The sequence below is a fragment of the Heliangelus exortis genome, chromosome 19, assembly GCF_036169615.1.
Source record: "Heliangelus exortis chromosome 19, bHelExo1.hap1, whole genome shotgun sequence".
NCBI lineage: Eukaryota > Metazoa > Chordata > Aves > Apodiformes > Trochilidae > Heliangelus > Heliangelus exortis.
In genome coordinates, this window is record NC_092440.1 from 3,172,213 (window position 1) to 3,193,060 (window position 20,848).

The 20,848-nt window shown below is 50.3% G+C and overlaps 2 protein-coding genes across 2 annotated transcripts; both read left to right on the forward strand.

Annotated features, from left to right (window-relative positions):
- Positions 1 to 405: 405 nt before the first annotated feature.
- On the forward strand, positions 406 to 13,451 carry MAJIN (membrane anchored junction protein). The gene is made up of 11 exons (XM_071763220.1): positions 406 to 780; positions 948 to 1,126; positions 1,822 to 1,867; positions 3,857 to 3,932; positions 5,589 to 5,714; positions 6,762 to 6,793; positions 7,586 to 7,695; positions 9,968 to 10,022; positions 11,674 to 11,746; positions 12,153 to 12,297; positions 13,117 to 13,451. The coding sequence occupies exons 2-11, from the start codon at positions 1,023 to 1,025 to the stop codon at positions 13,160 to 13,162; spliced, it is 813 nt and encodes a 270-aa protein (XP_071619321.1). The 5' UTR covers positions 406 to 780; positions 948 to 1,022; the 3' UTR covers positions 13,163 to 13,451.
- A 4,218-nt stretch (positions 13,452 to 17,669) lies between these two features.
- On the forward strand, positions 17,670 to 20,790 carry PLA2G3 (phospholipase A2 group III). The gene is made up of 7 exons (XM_071763086.1): positions 17,670 to 18,345; positions 18,435 to 18,567; positions 18,654 to 18,788; positions 18,896 to 19,359; positions 19,444 to 19,573; positions 19,703 to 19,837; positions 20,062 to 20,790. The coding sequence occupies exons 1-7, from the start codon at positions 17,913 to 17,915 to the stop codon at positions 20,267 to 20,269; spliced, it is 1,638 nt and encodes a 545-aa protein (XP_071619187.1). The 5' UTR covers positions 17,670 to 17,912; the 3' UTR covers positions 20,270 to 20,790.
- The last annotated feature ends 58 nt before the right edge of the window (positions 20,791 to 20,848 follow it).

Sequence of the window (20,848 nt, forward strand, 5' to 3'; positions counted from 1 at the left end):
TCTGCAGGCAGCCTGTGGGCAGGGATGGGGCCCTGAGGGCGGGGGAACCCTGTCCTGTCCCCATATCCCTGCAGCAGGGCAAGCAGTCCTATGTCCCTGCAGCTCCCCCCCATCCCTGGGGGCTATGCACGTCCCCACCATGGCACTGCAGGCCTCAAGAACATATCCCTTCCATTTCACCTGTTGTGAGCAGCCCCTGGCAGGATGCTGAGTACTGGGTTTACTGGCAGGGCTGGGGCTACCAGTGGTGCACACAGCTGCAGGACCACTGCGCTGCCCGCTGTTCTCCGCTGTTCGGCTCCGCCCGGCTCCTTTCGGAAACGCTCGGCTTCTTTCGGATGCGTTCGGCTCCGGCTTGGCACCGCCTGAGGTGAGGGCGAGAGGCGGGGTCGGTGTTGGTGGCTCCGGCTCTTTCTCTGCCTTGGAGCCGGGGTGCCCGGTGGTCGCCAGGCAGGCAGCAGCGGGGCCGAGGAGCGGCGGCAAATCCCCGCTCGGCAGCCCGGGGAATTGGGCCCTCCGCAGGGCAGCGGGGGCTGCCGACCGCTGGGGTTTGTCCGGCCAAGGCCCGCATGCACCGGGGAGACGTGCGGGTGTGGAGAGAAAGGAGTTTCTCCTGGCTGTTCCCCCTCAGGGGCACCCACAGCAGCCGAGGGTGACCCTCACAGGCCACGGGCTGAGTCCCAGTCCTGCCCTGGCTTTCCTGCCAGCCCCCCCCGAGGAAGCGGCCTGGGAAGCCTCAGGGACACTGGTGGTGACATTTGCAGAACTGTGCAGCTGGAGGTACAGTCTGTCCTAAAATCCTGTTCAAAAATACCCTGCTTTCTTGGAACAGACACTTGAATCAGCAATTCCCAGACTTGCGGGAGATGCTGGTTGGAAATCTGTTCTCTCAGCAAATGTCTGCTAGAGTGAAAATTCCATGTACTCTTTTTCTGTTTGTATGACAGAAGGAGATCCAGTAAAGGGCTTTAGGAAGGGCTTTGACTCTTCGGCTTCCCTGGGCTGGCATACAAGGAGGAAAAATGATGGCATTGAAACCATTTACCTATCCACTGCCTGAAACAAGGTTTCTTCACGTGGGCAGGCTCGTGTACAAATTTAAAATCCGCTATGGCAACTTCCACAGGTAAGGATGTTAAACTGACTTGGTCTGAGACCCTAAATTCAGATCTTGAGGGCTTCTTATTTCCTGCCTTCTTTCACTGATGGGGAAAGTGGTCACTTAAAGGTGGCCCCTGCTTTTCACAGGCTGAGCATTAGGCTGAAGGAGTTATTTTGAGCTGTAAAACATGGTTCTATTTCCCCTGCCACGTGATGGTTTTATGCTTCAGTAGAAAAAGAGGCTGGGTTTACTGACAATACTTTGAAATTCTATCAGGGTTTAACTGAGAAGCTCTGGAGCCTTTGGCATGATTTAACTCCAGCCAGCACCTAAGTCAGCACATGGCCACTCACTGTCCTGCAATGGGATGAGGGAGAGAATCAGAAAGCTAAAAATAAGAAAACTCGTGGGTTGAAATAAATACAGCTGAATAAGTAAAGGGCAAAACAAAGAATTCATCCACTGCTTTCCCTCAGGGGCAGATGTGTAATCCCCAGGAACATAGCACTCCATCACACCTGCTGCTTGAGGACTCTGCACATGGAAGATGCAGGAATGGCTGCCTACCAGCCCACATACCATAATTTTACCATAAATGAAGAGTTCATCTGCCTGCTGAGTATATTCTCTGTGCAGTAGGAATGATGTTTTGTTGCTGATTAAACTCCTACAAGTAATGTAGCTCCAGTGCTTTTTGACTGACTCTGTTTGTTTCACAGCGCTCCTGATCTCAGCAACACTGAAAGTGCTGCCAAGGAGTTAGAGGTAGGAGATGAAGCAGGTCCATGGAACCTTAGCTGAATGTTTTGTTCATTGTGAGGCTGAGGACATTTTGTTAAATGCAACATTTCAAGTGAGAGTAATGGGGAACTTCTCTGGCAAGTATGAGGGTGGAAAAAATGATGTAATCAAAATGATCATCAACAGACAACGTTTGTATAGAAGAGTGGTGCTTTTATTTGGAATATTTCAAAGAAGACTGTTCAAACTGGACAAATTACAGTTCCTATTTGCTGGGCTAGTTACAGCCTGTTCCTTTCTGATTCCTGTTCCATTACTTTGGGACCAAGCTTGGTTACAACTGATGAGTTCTGTTGTTGTCATCTACTTCCTGAGACAGCAGAATGCCCCCACCATTTCCAAGGAAATGAGACAAATGTACTACCTGTTTAGAAACATTCCTATGGCTTAATTTAAAGAAATCTTCAGAGTACACTAATAGCATTATAAATACCATTGCAGAAAATGTGCTGATCATAATTGATATATGTTGTAGTTAAGCCCAGCTGGCAACAGAGAACCTCACATCCATTTGCTCACTTCTCCCCCCACTGTGGGATGGGGAGGAGAAAATCCAACTGAAACTTCGTGGGTTGAGATAAGGACTAGGAAGATTTCACTCACCAGTTATGGTCCTGGGCAAAACAGAGTCAACCTGGAAAAAAAAAATCAATGTAATTTATGACCATATAAATCAGAGCAGGACAAAGAGAAGAGAAAACAAAACCAGATTTTCAGTACTTTACCCCACCCTTCCCTTCTTCCTGGGCCCAAATTACTTTGTTCCTGATACCTCTATCTCCTCCCCCAGTGGCACAGTGACAAGCAGAGAGGTTTTACAGTCAGTCCATTACACGTTTGCTACCTCTCCTTCCTCCTCCAGGAGAAGGATTCCTCACAGCTTTCCCCTGCTCCAAGGCAGGATCCCTCTGGCAGGGGACAGTGCTTCAGGAACCCCTGGGACATGAGTCCTTCCCCTGGGGTGCAGTCCCTCAGGAACTGCTCCAGCCTGGGCTGCCCACAGAGTCACCTCCCCTGGCACGGGGTCCTCCATGGCTGCAGATCCACATCTGCCCCACCTTGCTCCTCCAGGACTGCAGGGGACACCCTGCTGTCTCATCATGGGCTGCCAGGTTCCTCTGCTCGTGCCCCTCATCCTCCTCCTTCCTCACTGGCCTTGGTATCTGTTCTAGCACTGCTCTCCCCTCAGGGACTGCTCCCACTTCCCTCTCTCCTCTGCCTGGAGGTCTTACAGGAGTTTTATTTTTCCCCTTCCTGACTATGTTAATCACAGAAACACATCCACCCTCACTGATGGGCTGGCCTTGGCCAGAGGCAGGGCCAGAATTGGAGCAGGAGAAGCTTTGAGCAGCTTCTCACAGAAGCCACCTCTGGCATCTCTCCTGCTCTATCAAACACTGCCACACCAATCCAATATAATATGGAAAATAATTTTTTTTTTTCACTTTTAAAAATACATAAAGGCGTTACTAGGCAAAGCTACCTGTTTGTAAAGCAGGGATTTGTTGGGGCTGCATTACAGTTCCTTAAAAACTGGATGGGGTCAATATCCAGAAAAAAGGAGTATGCTTACATTTGAAGCAGATCAATATATGTGTTTTGCTGGCAAAAAAAAAAAAAAAAAAAAAAAAAAGAGACTTGTTAAATTAAAACCTCCTTAAATTTAAAAGTACACCTTCACTCTCCACAGTAGTGCTTCTGTGTTAATCCAGGGCTAAGATATTAATTCACTTCAGTTTCTATAAGTCAGTGCAGCACACTGAGGGGTGGGGAGGAGGAAGGGACAACATGGGGAGATAAGATGCAGAATACCTAGAACCTGCTCTGGCATAATTCATGCAAGCTGTAAAGTAATTTTAAATTTTTCCCAATCCTTAAACTGTACTTCACAGCAGGATTGTGGTTCTATTAATACTGACCCTTCTTTTTTTTTTTTTTTTTTTGCCTCTCCAGGAAGCAATTCGAGTAGTCCTTGGAAATCTGGATGATTTACACCCATTTTCTACAGACCACTTCACTATCTTTCCCTGTATCCTTTCTTACTCATAAAAGATTCAGTGACTTTTGTCTGTTGGTCATGGCTGGACTCAGCATTCGTCACATAGCACACATCTATAGCTGGAGTGACTCCTTTGAGCTTTGTAGTTTGACTCAATTGTTGCCTTCCCCAGAGAGAGAACTGATGTGAAAAGAGTGTTTTTCAGTGTTTTCAGATTAAACCTTCTGTGTTCCAAATCAGATTTAGCCAGAGAAAATGAATGTGTATGCATAAAGGCAGAAGAAGCCCACTAATGTGATTGCAAGCACAGCTTGTGCAGTGTTTTCAAAGGCTGATGAAACATCAGGTGCTCCTTACAGGCTCAGCAACATTGGCTCACTAGTAGAGGAGATGTTTTCTTGTCATGTACATTAGGAATAAATATTGTAGTGGCTATAGTGTGAAGGGTTAAAAAGAAGTTATTGTCCCAAGGCTCTTGTTGTAGAGCAGAGTAAGTTAGGTAGCTAAGCAGCCTTTTGAGTCCCCTGGTCTCTCAGTTTGTCAATCAGATCCATCCCTTCAGCACCACCTCCTGTGGTTTTGGGTGCCCAGGAGTAATGAACACCCTTGTGTTTCTGCCTGCAAGGCATTCCCTCCCAGGCTTGGGAGACTGCACTGTATGGCCTCGTTATAGCAGGCAGGAATGAGGGCATCCTCTGTCAGAAGCTGGTGTGTGATAGCAGCTGATTCCTGTTACTGCCAGGAACAGAAAGCAGCCAGGAGCACTGTGGTTCAGGAAGCACCCAAATGAACAAATTCTTGTTGGTGGTTTGCTTCACTAAAGCTCAGCCAGTTTTGCCTGCATGCTTGAGGAGTGTTTGACAAACTTCTATTTCCAGAGCTTGGAGTGTATCCCTATGCCCTGACAGTGCTGGGCCCTGGTGAGTTGTCCTGCAAGCTGTGTTTTGGGTTCCTTGCTGTAGCATAATTCTTAGTTCATCATCAGCTGTGGGAGTCCTGGAAGCCAAACTCAAAGGAGAAATTTCATCCCTTCAAGGAAGTGATTGTGTCAGTGTTTCATCTAGGTAAATCCTGGGCTCCATCTTCAGACCTCAGGGTGTTCAGGAAGTCACAAATGCATTAAAAGGATTAATGTTGCCTGTTTCTTCATGAAATAAGAGGCATGTAAGGAGACTGCTATCTCACCACCTCCATTCTTGTGTACATGAGCTCCTCAGAATGTCAGAACTGCACCTGCAGGAAGGGAGTCTGTAACTGTGGTAGTTGTTATGTCAGTTGTAATTTTCCTCCCATTTTGAACTCAGAAGCAAATGTAGTGATGCTATCCTTGTGAATCCTAGTCCCTTTCAATGTTTAAAATATTTTATGAAAGAATCAGTTTTTAGTTAGGAAACCTGATGAGGGAGAATTTGGGAGAGCCCAGCATGTTGTTTCTTGCTGGAGAATTTCAGGACTGAAGGCAAATGTGGTGAGGAAAACAGTTAATACAAGGGGCTAATGGGAGTGTATGTGCTGGATGAGTGTTTCTTGTAATGTGTACCAGTGTTTTTTCACCAAGTTCATCCCACAGATTGTATTTGCTCCATTAAACATGTGCCATGTGGTGTGACTTTGGAAGCTTTTCAAGAGACGTTGCCAGGACTCCTTCTCCTTTGAAATGTTCTTAAGTCTTATCATCATTCTCAGATTTGAGCAAGTGGGAGAGAGTATCAAAGATGAGATTCAAGCGTGAGAATGTCTGTCTGGTGCCTTATCCCTACATTTGCACAATGTATCTAGAACTCAACTCATTTCAGCAAAGCCTGTCTCATGGTGAGTCCCTGTGGTTATGCTTAGATAATTTCTGGAAGTGTCTGTGGTCTGTGTCTTGATTTTCCTCTTCCCTTCATCTACCATGTCTTTGAATTAGAGGGAGTTAAACTGCATGAAGTGTGACTGTACCATGGATTTGAAGCAGCAGAAGAGTTTTCTTTTGTCCTGTGTTGCTTTCCTAAAGTTTTCTGAATATTTTGAAATGAATTCTGAAATTTCTTTTTCACCCATGGCTGACTCTGCAGCTGGTGTTTGTATGAAGCAATGCCCAGTGGCTCCCAGCCTTCATTCTTTAATATCAGCAGTCATACTGGAGCCAGCAGATGTGTATGGAATGCATGTTTTTCTTTCTTGTGCTTGATTGTGTTGGTTGACATTGAACTTCACACTCTTTGTTTCTGTTTTCCTGAAGAAAAAATGCTTTTGTTTTTCTAAATAGTGGTAGTAATAAATGAGAATGTCTTTTGTATAGTTAGCAAAAGTTGTCACCTCCCTACCATCTCATTTTACAGATTTTTTTATTAACTCCCTGAGTAACCTCGGGCCACAGCTGAGGTCTCTGTGGGACTCTACATTTTACTCTTCTGTTGTAAAAACAGAGTGTTTATTCTTACTATTTCCTGTTCTGGTCCCTGGGAGAAGCTGACTGTTTTTCTTAAGACCACTTTGTAGATATTCTGGTCTCCTTTATAAAAAGGATCCCATGCATCAGAGGTTAGGTGGCCAATATTCTGTGGAGGCTCTGCTCTAGATGTCCTTGCATCTGCTACCTGTTTTCCAAAGCACAGCGTGATGCCAGTAGTTCTTCTGAACACTCCTTTGACTTCAAGGAAAGCAGTTGTCCCCATCCCACCAACATGTGGTGCTCATAGCCAGGAAATCTCCTCCTGGAAGAGCTGTATGTCCAGTTTTCCATTTCAACCTACCATGATTTCTAAGTAGTTTTCTTGTACTTGGCAAGTGAGGTGCAATGCAGAAATGTACTTGTTGGTTAGAGAATGTCTAATCACCAAATATTCACCACATTTTCTAATACCTCTGTCACAGGAAAAGAAGTAAACAAGGACCGTGATGAGTCTGTAAGTTGAATGTGTGGTTTTGCTTTGTTTTAAAGTTATAAATAGCCTGGAGCAGCAGAATATATATATGAGCAAAGCTCTGGTTCCCTTGTTTCTGGGAGTCAAGCAGGCAACATGGGGTGGCCCTGAATTCTCACCTAGAGCCAGGCAACATGAAAGAAATCTTCCTGGCAGTTCCAGTGGACTTGGATGGAATTACTGCTTCAGGACATGAGGGCCATGCAGGCTTCAGCTAAATGTGCATTCTACGTGTCTGAACTAAGCTGGCAAATTATTTCTTCACTGCAAAAGTGTAGTAAGAGGTCAATAATGCTGAATACATCAGTAGTTTCCCAGGTGCTGTTTGTGTATTAAACAATGCAGTTCAGCTTCTCTGGGAAGTTTGTGTTTAATGAGAGCTCAGGGTAGGTTTGTTTTCAATATAGGTAAGTGTCTGAAAGTGGGGTGAATTAGTGAAGGTGTCCTGTCCAAATTCCCAAAGGAAAATCCGGGTGTTTCTGCTAGCAGTACATTCCTGCTAGTGACATTCCTAGGCCCTCCTCTAAAAATGGAGCATGTAAGATATCCTGGGAAGCAGTATTTCCTGTTTAAAACATTCCTAGGCCCTCCTCTAAAAGAGGAGAAACAGGATGATATCCTGGGAAGCAGTATCTCTTTTTTAAAGCATAATTCTCTCAATGGTCTCTGGGTGCTTCTCTTCTCTTTGAATCAGAAGACAGTTAGTCTTTTATTCCTGAATCTTTTATGTTGCTGCTGCTTTCATGGTATAAACAAATGGGCAATGTTTTGAAGATCAAAAGAAGAAATGAAGTGTTACAAAGTGCTTCAGTGGAAGAGCCAATGAAGAGGAGAAGAGTGGAAATCAGAGCAGAGACCTCATGCCCATCTTTGGATATGGACAGGTCAGCTGACTCCAAAATGGTCTTTGGGGCACATGTCAATGGTTTTAATGTCTCTTGTACATTTTCCAGATTTAATTCCTCTGTAATCCTTCACTCTGTTTGTCTTCTTCCATCTGTGTGACAGAATGTAAGCAGCATTGTCCACGTTTGGAGAAAAGTTGTCCTATGCTTTCAGGTTCCCCTACCAGTGGGGCTTTCTGTTTATCTTCTTTGTGTTACCATTATCTATAGAATGGCAGTGGGGTGAGAACTCAGCAGGTAGATGAAGCAGTGCCCTGGCTTGCACACCAGAGCCAAGGGTGGCAAGGGAAGAAGTGGGAACTGTTTTCTAGCTGCATCCCAGCCTGTTGCTCTGAGTTGGCTGATGAATGCCACCTCTCAGCTTGAGGCTGGGATCTCACTGGGTGGGTTTTGCAGAATCATTGAGGTTGGATGGGACATTTGATACCCTCCTGCTCAAGCAGTGTCACCCACAGCATGTTGCCCAGAACATGTCCCCTCAGGTTTTCAGTGGACTCCAAGGCTGGACAGACACCAATTTCTGTGGTTGCAGTGCTTGACCTCATTGCAGCCAAAATAATTTTTCTTATGTTCCAATTTCACATCATGTTTTGTAGTCTGTGCCCTGTACCCCTTGTCCTTCCAGCAGGCACTGCTGAGGAGAGCCCAGCTCCCACTTTTTCATTCCCTCCCACCAGGTGTAGATTGATAAGATCCCCCCAGATCTTCTCCAGACATAGCAGTCCCAGCCTCTCCAGGTATGAAAAGTGCCCCCGTCCCTTCATCATCTTTTTGGCCTTTTGCTGGGATTAATCCAGTGAGTCCCAGTCTTGGTGTCAGCAACCCTGGGCAGAGGGGAAGGATCAACTTCCTCGACCTGCTGGCAAAGCTGCTGAATGCAGCTCAGGATGCTGCTGGCCACCTTCAGAATGAGGAGGGGGTACTGGCTCACTTAAAGCTTGGTTCCTGACTGCTGTTCAGAGCCAGGCCCATTATTAGTTCCAGTCTAGTAGGCTGCTTTTTTTCATGGAGTGTAGCTTCTACAAAAAAAAAAGAAAATTATGTCTGTATTTAACAATCAGAAATATGTGGCAAGGCTCCAGTGTTGTGATCAGAAGAGTTTATTCTCACCTTTCCCCTTCCACAGCAAGGTACAGACTGTGTCAAGTCATCTCCCTCATTGCTTTATGTTCTGCCCAATTGCCAAATTAATTTCATGTGGAGATTACCACCAGAGGACTCTGAAGCCAGTTCTTTTCCTGTTCATGGAAATGGAGTCCTCTTATTTCCCTTTCCCTGCATCAGTTTCTAGTCAGAAGAAAATTGCAGAAAATGAGTGAAGAGTGGGACCAGGATCCAGAATGCTTTCTGATCTCTTTTAGCCAAGTGAGTTGTAGATTTGACAAACACAAGGCCAGAAAGGGCTCTTTCCTGATACAGACCTGACAGTTCTCTCTTAGTCCTATGCCTTGCCCCAGAAGTTATGCTTTTCCAAAAAATTAAGATTAAAACAGCAAGTCATTGAATGTGTGTTCTTGATTTCAAAATTAAGTTGTTGAGGGACCAGCTTTAAGCCTCCTATCATCACAGGAAAAATATTACTCTTCAACTGGAGAGCTCATTCTGTCTGGACATTCCTCCTACCCCCAGGAAGAAGCTTGTCTCCTGTAAACAGACCACCTCTGGACCTTTTTTTTTAATAATTTTGGACAACTCTTTTACTCCTAATGCCTCACAGAAGATTTGGATGAGTTTTCCTGGGTGCTGTTGAGTGCTGAGCTCTCAGAATCCCCAGGTGTCACTCCCTAGTGATACTAAACAGCTCAAAGAGCACTATTTTGTGTGTGTATCTCTCTGTATAGAGTTTCCTCTGCCATTTTATTGCTCCATGACTGAGCCTTGTAAGATCTTTCTGTGGTTCTTTGCTATCTGCCCTTTTCTTAGTGTCAGTAACCTCGTAGGATTTGCAACCTTTATCCACTCGCTGCTCATCCCCCTTTCCATGTCCTATAACTTTTTTTTTTTTTCTCTTTAACTGCTTGTTGATTTTACTCAAAGAGCAGAAAGCCTAATACTGGTATCAGTGCATACTTTCATTTTTTTAAACAAGACTTTGAAACATGAGTATAGATATAGACTAAGGATGTCTGCGTTGGCTAGAGGTACTAAAATCCTGGTTTTTAACAAAATACTTGGAGTAGCTATTTACAAGAGTGCTTCCTTTTTGTGACTTTTTGTAAACTCAGTTCTTACTTATTTCACTGATTTTTAGAGCTGGAGACGAGTGTGTTCACCATATGAGTGTAGCAAAGCCTGGATCTGAAATGGTAAGATACAGAATATTCAGAAAAGAGACAACAACATTTGTTTCATCCTAGATTCTTAAAGTGGCAAGCATAAAAATGCCTTCAGGTAATTTCTTTTTTCACCTTCATCACCTGCACGGAGACATTTGTGATTCCTGCTCATCAAACTTAGCCAAGGGGTGAGTTTTACCAGAACAGGACACAAGCTTTTCTGACTGTCAAGCTATGAACTCTCAGGGTGAGCTTGGCCTCTCAGAGATGAGCCTGAAGTAGTTTCCAAGGCCATGGTCCTCTCCTACCTTAGATGCCTTTTCGTGCCCAGCTCCATGAAGGGCTGACTGAGGGTGCTGACAGCTTGACCCTGGCCAGGGTGCTCTGCCTGCTGGCTCCTGCAGAACTGGTTTCAAAGGGCTGATCCCAGCTCTGCAAGGATTCACTGCATACACAGTGTCAGGTGATAGCAGTTCCATGGAAACCTTCAGCCTATACAGAGAAACTTCTCTCTTGAAACCCTCACCTTGTAAGGCCAAAACTTTCCTTCAGAAGAGGGGTTTTTGACAGTTTTGTTGGATTTCCTACATAGGCAGGAGACTGGTATCTGCTCAAGAGCACTGAGTACAGAAAAACTTCTCTAAACCAGACATAATTATTTGTCTCTAAAATCTGTATCACTTCTGTTTCACCTCAGTTTGCCTTTGCAGAATTAGTGAAAAGTCTCTACACAGCCCCTTTTTGGCTTCTTGGGTGCTGCAGACACTGTGTTGGTGGGATAAGGGTCATTCTCAAAAAGATGCTTTTGTATTCCCCACTTTGCTACAGTCACTGTCCCCAGAATGCCTCCATTCCTTGAACTGAATTTCCCAAACATCAGAGGCCTTGAAAGCTGGAGCTCCAGGAGGACCAGGGCAGTGCTGCAATCCCATGGCTGTTCAGTACATGACTTTTTCTGCACTAGTCCAAATGCCTTCTGGGCCTGTGATGGGGACAGGAGGCTGTCTGGTGAGGGTGACTGGAGTCAAGTGAAGGAAGAAAAGGAGAAGGGAGAGGGAAAGGGAAAAGGAAAGGGAAAGGGAGGAGCCTAGAGCTGTTAAGATTGGAATTTTGCATGAACAAGAGAAACACTGTCAGGCAGTGGCTCTATTCTTCTATGATCTTCTGTCTGTGAGAAAGCTGTTTTACTCTCTCTGAAAAAAAAACTTCCATGCTGATTTTGTTGTCTGTGGCCCTTTGTGTTGCTGATAGCCTTTTCCATGGGTATTCCTGGCTCACCTCTTGCTTCTGGCAATTTTCCCTTTTGCCCCTTCCCTGTTACTCTGTTGCCAGTTGCTGTGCTTCAGCAGGGCTGATGCCAAGGGGCTTGTTTTGTCCAGAGGCTGTAATTTCCCACAACACCTCTGTTCATATCTTTTAAAATCTCTTTAAAATCTCTGTATTCCATAGCTGCTGTTATTCTTTCACTATCTGCTATATTAAAGTTAACTCAAAAAATTACAGAGGAGGGAGGGGTAGAAATATATTGGTGAAGTAGGTCCTCATAGTAGCAGGGAAAAAAATAAAATCACAGAACCAGAGAGTAAACCTTGCCTTTAAATCCTTCAAGCAAGCAAGCAAAACCCAATCTCCTGTACAATAGAACATTGTGTAACAGTTCTTGGGTTCCTTTTCCTTTTAGAATTCCTCCAAAGGAAATGAGTGTGAGTGTAGTCCAGCATCCCTTTCCATGGGCTGTAACCGAATGAGCTCCTGTAAGTAAGGAATTTCTGGATTCAAGTTGCTCATGATATCAAAGGCAGCAAGGATGACACTGGTGTTAGTTTTCCTTTAAAAATGGTGCTGGGTTTCTTCCACCATGTGAAGTTAGGAATTACAAGCATCACAAAGTGGTCAGTCACCAGGGATTTTGGCTGAGACTCTCAGCCTACCTAACAGATTCCCACCCATAGAGCTGGGCTGCACAGCCCTTCCTGATCTGGGCTGTGGGATAGGATCCTCCCTCACAGTCAGCCTGCACAGCAATTGCTTTGAAGCCTTACAGGCATCACAACAATCAGAGTCTGGACCCACCTCTAGTTTTCAGGACCTGCCCTTGGCTGTGCAGGGAGTGTGGAGAGAATGAGCTCGTGATTTTGTTCTTGCTGCTGTTTCTTACAGGGGGACCTGTGGAATCTAACCCTGAACAAAGAACAGCAGCTGAGCAGTCTGAGGGTGCAATGCAGCTACTGCAGCAAAGGGACCAAGCAGTAAGCAGAGGACATGTTAAGTCAGAAGGAAGAGGTCTCTCCAAGTTCTGGAGAAGGTATTAATACTGTGGCTGTATGCAGATCAGCCTGGGCTATGTCCAAGCCTGTGCCTGATTCTGGCAGTTCAGGTGATTCCACATGATCTCAGAGCATGAATACATCTTTTCTGTGGTTCAGCCAAAGTCTCCCAAGGCAAAGGAACATGCAAGGATTTCCTTTTGCCTTGTAGTACAGTGCAACATTCCTCATAAATGTTCCTCTCCTGAGCTGTCCCTGGGGAAAAAAATGCTCACAAAACTGCTCATGAGAGGGTTACAGCCCTCAGCCATACCCCTCACACAACATGGCTTTTGTCAGCTGCCATCTCCAGCCCAATTTTCTAAAGGCTTAAAGAATCCCCCCTCTAGCAGGGCCCTTCTTGGGTGGGCCTTCAGTTCTGCTGAGGTAAGTATGGCCTCTTTGTGGCCACTTAGCAGCTGTGGCCTTTGTAACATTGACTCCCAAAGGCACCATTTTAAACTGAAGTACCCGGGTACACAGCTGCACTACTGACTAAAGGAGTGCTCTAAAGCTGTGGGAGCTGTGTCCTGCAAGAGTAATCTGTTCACTGCACAGCAAGAGCTGGACATCAGCAGTAACTGGCAGGTGAGACAGTGGAAGAAGTAAAACTCCTCTTAAGTTGTAGTGCATTAACTACTGACTTTAGGCTGTTAGATCACAAGTTATTCTGTATGTTTCAGTCTGTTTTTTCCATCTGCTTCTGTATTATTTTGTGCTGGGGTTATGTCTTTCTTGTTCTTGAAATTAGCTTGTTTATACAGTTCTCAGAGGATGACTGTAAATATAAAGTGCTCTTTTTGTTGCTGTTTCCCCAGCATAATCGTGTCTCCACTGCAGCATCTTTTTGGAGGAAAGGACTGACCTGGAAGTATTAGTTGTTGAAAGGTGAACTTGTAGCAGGAATGTTGGGTGGTGGTGTTTCTTTTGTAATTCAGCTTTTCATGTTGCTTGTCTCGGCTCTTAAAAACTTCAACTGAAATTGTACTTTGTTTCCATTTTCAAATTATCATTCTGAAGATGTTGGGTTAGAATGGCTTTTTCTTCACAATCTTTGGGGTTTTAGAAAAAGAGAAACAAGCTTTAAGATTTTGATCTTTGAGTGTTACAAATGGGGACCTTTACATTTAAAAATAATTTATGAGGTTCTAATAAAACATAACTCAGAACTGCGTGCTCTTTTAGTAAGCCTTACTCTGGCATAGAACACTCTTTCCCTCTAAGAAGTGCCTGAGAGGATGAGGATTTCTGGCATGAGATGGAGTCCTGTACTCTGTTTCCCAGCATTACAAAGGTCAAAATTGCTGAAAATATTTTTATTAGATTTTACCACTATGCAACGTCTTGGGCAAATATTTATGCCCTTGATACGTAGTGGGACGAGTCTGGGAGTTAAGATTTCAGACGTGCCTGGGGCATGCTCAGGCAGCTTTTTGCCCTCATGCTGATGCATTTACAATAAACCCTCATTCTGCAGCATCTGCTGGGCAAAGACACCATCAGCACCTACATGCACAGCACTGGTAAAAGACACAACAGTGAGTAGTGTTCAGTGAGTGTTCACAACAGTGAGCAACATGCTGTCATTTAATTGCAGCTCAGGGGTAACTTGCCTGACTGAATGAGATGATGCTCTAGATGAGTCAGTTAAGACAACATGGAGTCTCTTTGCCTTGTTTTCCATCCTGGTCCACAGATTATCCACCATGCCTACTGTGCTCTGCAGGCACTTGGGCCTGGCCCCACACCCAGTCTCTTGGGGCACCCAGTCCCAGGCAGCCCATCTGCAGGGCTTGGGATTGCTCAAGGGCTGCACCTCTGCCTGCTCACCCACCAGCTGCCCGGGCATTTCTGCCCCTCGGGTCCTTCCGGGGTCTCCACAGCTTCCCACCCAGCACATCCCACAGGATCCCTGCTCCCTGGCAGCTGCTGTCACCCACTCTCCTCCTGCTTCTCTCTGGGGGACTTGGCCACCAGGAACCCCGTGCTCAGCTTACCCAGTCCTTGCAGGGTCTCGCACCCCGGGTCCCCCCTTCTTCCTGACACCCACCCAACACACACACCTCTGCTCCAGGGTAACAGCTCTGTCCCCAGGATCAGCTCAGCCCCAGACCCCTGACCCCAGCTCCTCCCCCTGCCTCCAGGTGCTATTAACAAATGCTGCACAGCGGCCACTGGGACAAACAAACCCAGACAGTTGGGACCTGCCCAAGGAGACCCCTGCTTGGGCACCACCAGGACCCATTCACCTCGGCAGGAGCTCACACACAGCAGAGCAGACCCCAGCACCAGCATCTTCCATCCCTTTGGGATCTTCCTTCTTGGCTCTGGAGCTGTTCCTTGGTGCCCAGCCAGCTCACCCAGGAAGCCCATTCCTGGGCAGAGAGCTCCTGGGCAAGCAGTCAGTGTCCCTGGCACGGGCCTGTGGCCCAGCACTGGTGGCAACTGAGCCCCATGCTGCTGGGGGGGTGAGGATAGGGCTGGGTTGGGGGCTGGGGGGGGAGCATTGTGGTCTGGGGGTCACTGTACCCGTGGCAGTGTTGTGCCTGCAGGGATGCCATACCCCCTGGGACTGCAACACCTGCCCTGCCAGCACAATGCCACCTGGCCCTGCAGGCTATAAAGGTGTTGTTGGTCTCTTTGGCCAGAATTGCTGCTTCTGCTCCCAGCCTCCACCCTCAGGTGAGGACCTGGCGTCTCTCAGGTAATGTATCATCATCAACTGAGATGTGAGTGAAATAGGAACTATGCCTTCTAACAGTTTTCCCATCTTTGAGTTATGAGGGTGGTGGTGTGCGATAAAAATGAAGAAGCCCAGGCCAGTAGGTAAGCCTGACTTACACCCAGTTAGGATGGGGGCACACTGCAGTGCTCATGGGGCTCCTCCTGAGGTCTTATTTCTGCTTCCCAAGAAATATGGCCAGCTCTGCTTCAACCAGGCTGTGAATACTAAAGAGACTAATGGAAATCAGACCTTCTCCCTGTGTGACCAGAGAACCTCTCCCACAGAGGATGGGAGATTACAGGGAAACTGTGCATGTGGCCCCAGTGGGCAAGGCAGTCACAAGCCCTGAGAGCAGTAGATTTCCAGAAAAGCAGTGTGATGCAGGTGGCTGTGGTCCAGGACAGACAAAGCTGCAATCCTGCCAACAGAAGGACCAACAGGGCTGCTGTGCTCCGGGGGGAGATGCCTGTACTGCTGGCTCTGGCTCTGCCCACACTGGAAGTAATACTGATGCACATGCTGTGCCTCGTTGGTCTTACTCTGGATGTTAATGATTCACCCAGCACAAGAGAGCACTTCCTCCTGTGGACACCCAAACCTCCCCATCCACTGTAGAAGCTCACAGTCAGATCCAACACACCCAACATTAAGCAAAGCTGAAGCATGAGGGAATTTTCTCTCATCAAGCTGCTTTGGTCCCTTCCTCTCATTTCTAAAGAGATGAAAACACCAGCACACAACCTTGGTTCCAACTGTGCTTTCCAAAAATTCCCCAACCCTTTGACCTTTTGTCAAGGTTTAATACTTGGCTGCCAATCAAGTGAATGACAGATGGTCCCTGTTAGCCCCCCTCCCTTTCCAGGGAAAAGGGAAGAGAACACAGGAGAGAGACTTATGGGTTGGAAACTGAACTGCACAGCTTTAATTAAAGAGTTATGATGAAAAGGAAAGTAAATATATGCCAATATATATAAAAAAACATGCTCCCCCCCAGTAACGCTGATCTCACCACCAGGGCTGCAGGGACAGATGTGGGAATGTTGCAGACTGGGCTCCCAGAGTCAGCAGCAGATGGGATTTGGATGCAAGAACACACAGGTCAGGATTAAAGGCAGACAAATTAACAGAATCCTCCCAGGACACCATGGATGAAGATAATTTGACCCTCACAATCCCCCTGCTTTATACCAATTGCAATTTCACTGTGGATGCCATACAGGAAGGGCAGCATCCCATAATGGTTCTTGAGCCACTCAGTGTTTACATGCTGGACCTGGCTGGTGCTGCCTGGGGCTCTGCAGAGCCCCTGCTGTACCCACTGCTTGCACTGTGAAAAGCTTAGCCTCCTGTGGCTCTTCTCCAGAGAGAGGAGAGCCCTGCTCCCCATCCCTGGTGCCTCTACTGTCAAGACACGAGCAGAACATGACTGGCAGCACGCAGGGTACACACGCCTGCACAGCCACAGGGTCCAGCACTGCCACTGGCTGGGGCGAAGGTCTAGGCTGGACATGGGGAGAGACAGGGATGTGTCAGCTCTGGATCCTACTTCTTCTTCCCTCCTGCAGCCCAAGGAAGCCCAGCTCTAGCCCTGCCTAGCTTGGTAGCCCCCACCAGCCTTGCTTTGTTGTGTACTGGAGTGTCCCAAATGGGACGTGGTGCAGAGCAGAGGGATAATTGCCTCACCAGCACATCCTGGGACCTCCTGAGCACCCTGACCACAGGGGACTGCAGCTGCCCACACCTCTGCTACAGCTACTGCTCCCCAGAGCAGGTTCAGTAATGCCTCGAGCGCTGTGGCAGCACAGGCAGAACTAAGCCCTTGGTGTCCATCTCTGTGCTGGCCTTGCCTGTGACCTTGAGCCACGTCAGCGGGGACAGGCATGGGGCTGCAGGTCACTGACCACAGGGACAGGTAGTCCAGGGCTAAGCCCTGTGCCTCAGCCAGTTGCACCCTGGTGTCACCCTCAGCAGCAGGCAGCAGGGCAGCCGGCAGCCAGTATGACAGCAGCGTCCAGACATGTCTCCCTGACAGCTGCTTGTGGGGTGAAGGCCAGAGCAGCGGGCATCGCTCCTTATCTTCAAGACAAACCCAAACTGGTTCCAAGTCCCTGACGCACGCACACCCTCGGCGGCCAAGGCTGGAGCACACTGCAGGGGGGAGCGGACTCCCCGTGGGGCCCCCGCGGGGGTGCAGGCACAGTCCTGTCACAGGGCAGCCCCTGGGGCACCGGGGGTGCAAGAGTGACTGTGGCAGAGGGCTCCGCCGTTCCCGGGTGGGGCTGTGGGCGAGTTCCCCGGGGCAAAGCCTTTCGGGAGACAACCATTTGTGCTCCACCAGCCAGCCCAGGCACACCGGCCCTCATCTTGCTTGGTGCACACGAGCCTCCAGGGTGGAAATATCTTTTCGTGGGACAGGGCACTTGAGCCTGGAAATGGCCTTGCGAGGTGCAACAGCAGCTGGAAAGACCTTTGCAGCACCTCAGGCGATATGAGGGCGTTCGTCACAGCTGCAGAGCTGCACTCTGCACTGCCTGTGGCCTCTCTCCTTGCGTTAGGGAAATCCTGGTAAGGTGAGTTAAGGCTCCGCTGCCCAACTCCGGCTGCCAGCCCCACATCCCCCCGCCCCCCCGCCCTGCAGCGCTCTGAGCATCCCCCGTGCGAGCAGATAACCCCGGGCAATGGCACCAACTCGGACACACACGGGAACCTCGGACACAAGCACGTGACCGTGGGCCCTCCCGGGGCTCTGCGGGCGAGGGCTGTGACCGGGGTGCCCGGGGCGAGGGGGTCGGGGTCGGATCCGTCCGGCGCGGCCCAATCAGCGCGGGCTCCGCCGCCGGGCGCGGCCTTAAAGCCCGGCGCGCGGGGGGAGCGCGCTCCAGGCGCGTGATGTGGGCGCGCGCAGTCCTGTCCTGCGCGGTGCTGTGCGCTTGCGCTCGCGCCTGGCCCGGCGGCGCCGTGTGCGCGCGGCGGTCGGTGGGGGCGGGCGGCGCGCGCTACGTGTCCTTCCTGGGAGGCGCGGGCGGCCCCGGTCCCTCCGCGCTGGTGGAGAGCGCTTGGGGCGCTCGCGGCCGCCTCCGCGCCTGCTGGGCACGGCGGGACCCGCGCCTGGCGCGCGCCTTCCGCGCCGCTTGCGCCCGCTCCCCCCGTCTCGACTCGGGGGCCGCCCTGCGACGGGACCTGGACGCGCTTTGGCGGCGGCGCGGAGCCTGCGCCAGCCCCACCCCCCCGGGAAGGCTCTCCCGCCGACCGCGGGGTTGGACCGTGCCGGGCACCCTCTGGTGCGGCGCCGGAGACTCGGCGGGGCACGCCGGAGAGCTGGGTACGGGGGCGGGCGGCGGCGGGCGGGCAGACACTGTCTTGCCGGCCGGGCTGTACTGACCGGGCTGTAGTGACCGGCGCTGCCCGCAGGTCTCTTCCGCGGCCCCGACCGGTGCTGCCGGGAGCACGACCAGTGCTCTGCTCAGATCGCCGCGCTGCAGTTCAGCTACGGTATCCGCAACTACCGCCTGCACACCGTGTCCCACTGCGACTGCGATGCCAGGTGCGCCGGGGACACCGGGTGTGGCACAGACACAGGAGCGCTGCCGGGCCACTCATCCCCCCCATTTCACCTCCCCTGCCCCGCAGGTTCCGGCAGTGCCTCTTAGCCCTCAACGACACCATCTCTGACATCATCGGCGTCACCTTTTTCGACCTGCTGGAGATGCCGTGCTTCGTGCTGGAGGAGACCGAGCAGTGCGTGCAGTGGCACTGGTGGGGAGGGTGAGTGCCCGCGAGGTTCCCTGCCCGGTCGCCACACCGGCTGCCGGGGACGCATGACACCGGTGGCCACGGCGGGGCTGGTGCCTGAGGCCTCATGGTGTCCCCAGGTGTGAGCGGTACGGGGTGGTGCCCCTGGCCAGGATGGTGCAGCAGAGTCAGTACCACTACAGCCTGCCCGCCGAGGGGCCGGGCAGTCCTGCGGTGCAGCCCCCGGGCAAGGGGAAGAAGCGATCCAGAGCAGGGCGCAAGCGGCTCCAACAGGGATTGGGGCAAAATCCCGGACGTCACCAGAGTCCTGCATCAGCCCAGCAGACACTGGACTTGGGTACCGTGTCCCCTGCGCTCACCAGGGACGAGGCTGAGCCCACAAGCAGCCACTCAGCAGCTCAGAGCGGGCTGGAACCTGGCCCACCAACAGCCATGACCGTGTTGGGACAGGACCTAGGGGCTGGGGGCTCAGCACCTTCTGCCTGCACAGCCTGTCCTGGCAACGGCACAACTGGACCCAGCCAGGCCACTGAGCGGAGCAGAGACACCCCTGTGCCTGCCATAGAGAAGGGCAGGCGGGAGGGTGTGTCAGTGCTGGGGGGTCCCGAGGCCTCAGCCCCTTGGAGTCATGAGCCAGGGGTGCCCCTCACCACCCCACTGTCCTCAGGCCCAGGCAGGGTGTGCAGGGGCTACAAGCGCCTGGATCAGTGTGAGCACCAGATTGCACCCCATGAGGTAAAGTACCACCTGCACAACGCGGGCACCTGGACGCTCTTCCACTGCAACTGCACTCACAGGTGTGTGTCTAGGAGGAAAAGGCAGGGCTTGTCCCATCATCACAGCCACTGCGTGCAGATGGATTTGGTACCCCGCAGGATGCCCATCCAGGCCAGCAGCTGCTGACCACTGCCATCTTGTGCCTGCAGGCTGGTGAGGTTCCTGCGCAGGGTGAGGGGTATCAGTGATGTAGAGGTGGCTGACCTGGCTCATCGCATTGCTATGGACTGCTTTGTGCTGGAACCGTCCACTGACTGCAGCCTGGACAACGGCTCACAGCACAAGTAAGTGGTGAGGGTCAGGGGGAACATGGCCTGCATGGGGCTTCCCACCCAGTGTGGGCAGGTGGCATGCCCTGGTGCGGCTGGGTGCTGTCCTGCAGGCTTGGCATGAAGATGGCTTTGGAAGTGTTTTCCTCCACTGTACTGTGAGTGGGACTGGGGTGAAAAACAGTGCAAGTCAGTGCTGCAATATTATGGTGATGCTCACAGCTTTTCTTCTCCGGCAGCTGTAGCACAGCAACTCAAGCTGTGCTAGTACCTACACAGCATCTCAAAAAGACCCTGAGACGCCAGGGTCTTCTGCATGCGACCTCCAAGACTGAGCATTCACACTGGAAAACACAGGACAGTGGTGCAACCCTCTATGAGCAATGCCTGCAGCTGGCCTTGGAGCAGAAGTCAGGCACTCGGCACCACCACACAGTGCCCCGATGAAGGATTGCCTCACTTAAAGAGGAAGATGTGTGGTGCAGCAGCCATGGAGTGGAGCTGCTTGATTCCTTGTCCTTGAGACAAAGGCTGGTGCTGAGCATGGCTGCAGGGAGCTACTGCTGGAGTGGAGGCACAGAGGGACTGAGAAGATGCTCAGAGAGCTGTGGCTGCAGGGCAGTGCCAGCCATCTGTGAACATCAAAGCAAGGGGAAAGGAATAGGAGGCCTTGAAAGGGAAAACCCACCATCCCCATTGTCCCCTGCAGGCAGGGGGATGCTCTGAGCATTGGATGCTCCAGGCAGGGGGTGCTGGATCCCCACCCGTGTATCTGTGCCCCCCCCCAGGTGAATGGCTGAACAGTGTGGTGTGATCCTGGCCTCCTTCCCCGGGCAGGGTGGGAGGGTGTGCAGATGAGCTGGACTCTGTGCTGGCTTCCAGCCCTGGAGGTGAAGGGGCAGCAGCCAGGGGCAGCTGGCTCTGCCCCACGTGCAGCAGAAGATAAATAAAAGGTGGTTTGAGGATGATGTGTGGTTGTTCCAGCTGTGGTCCCACCCAGGGCCTGCCCCCCCTGCAGTAAGCACA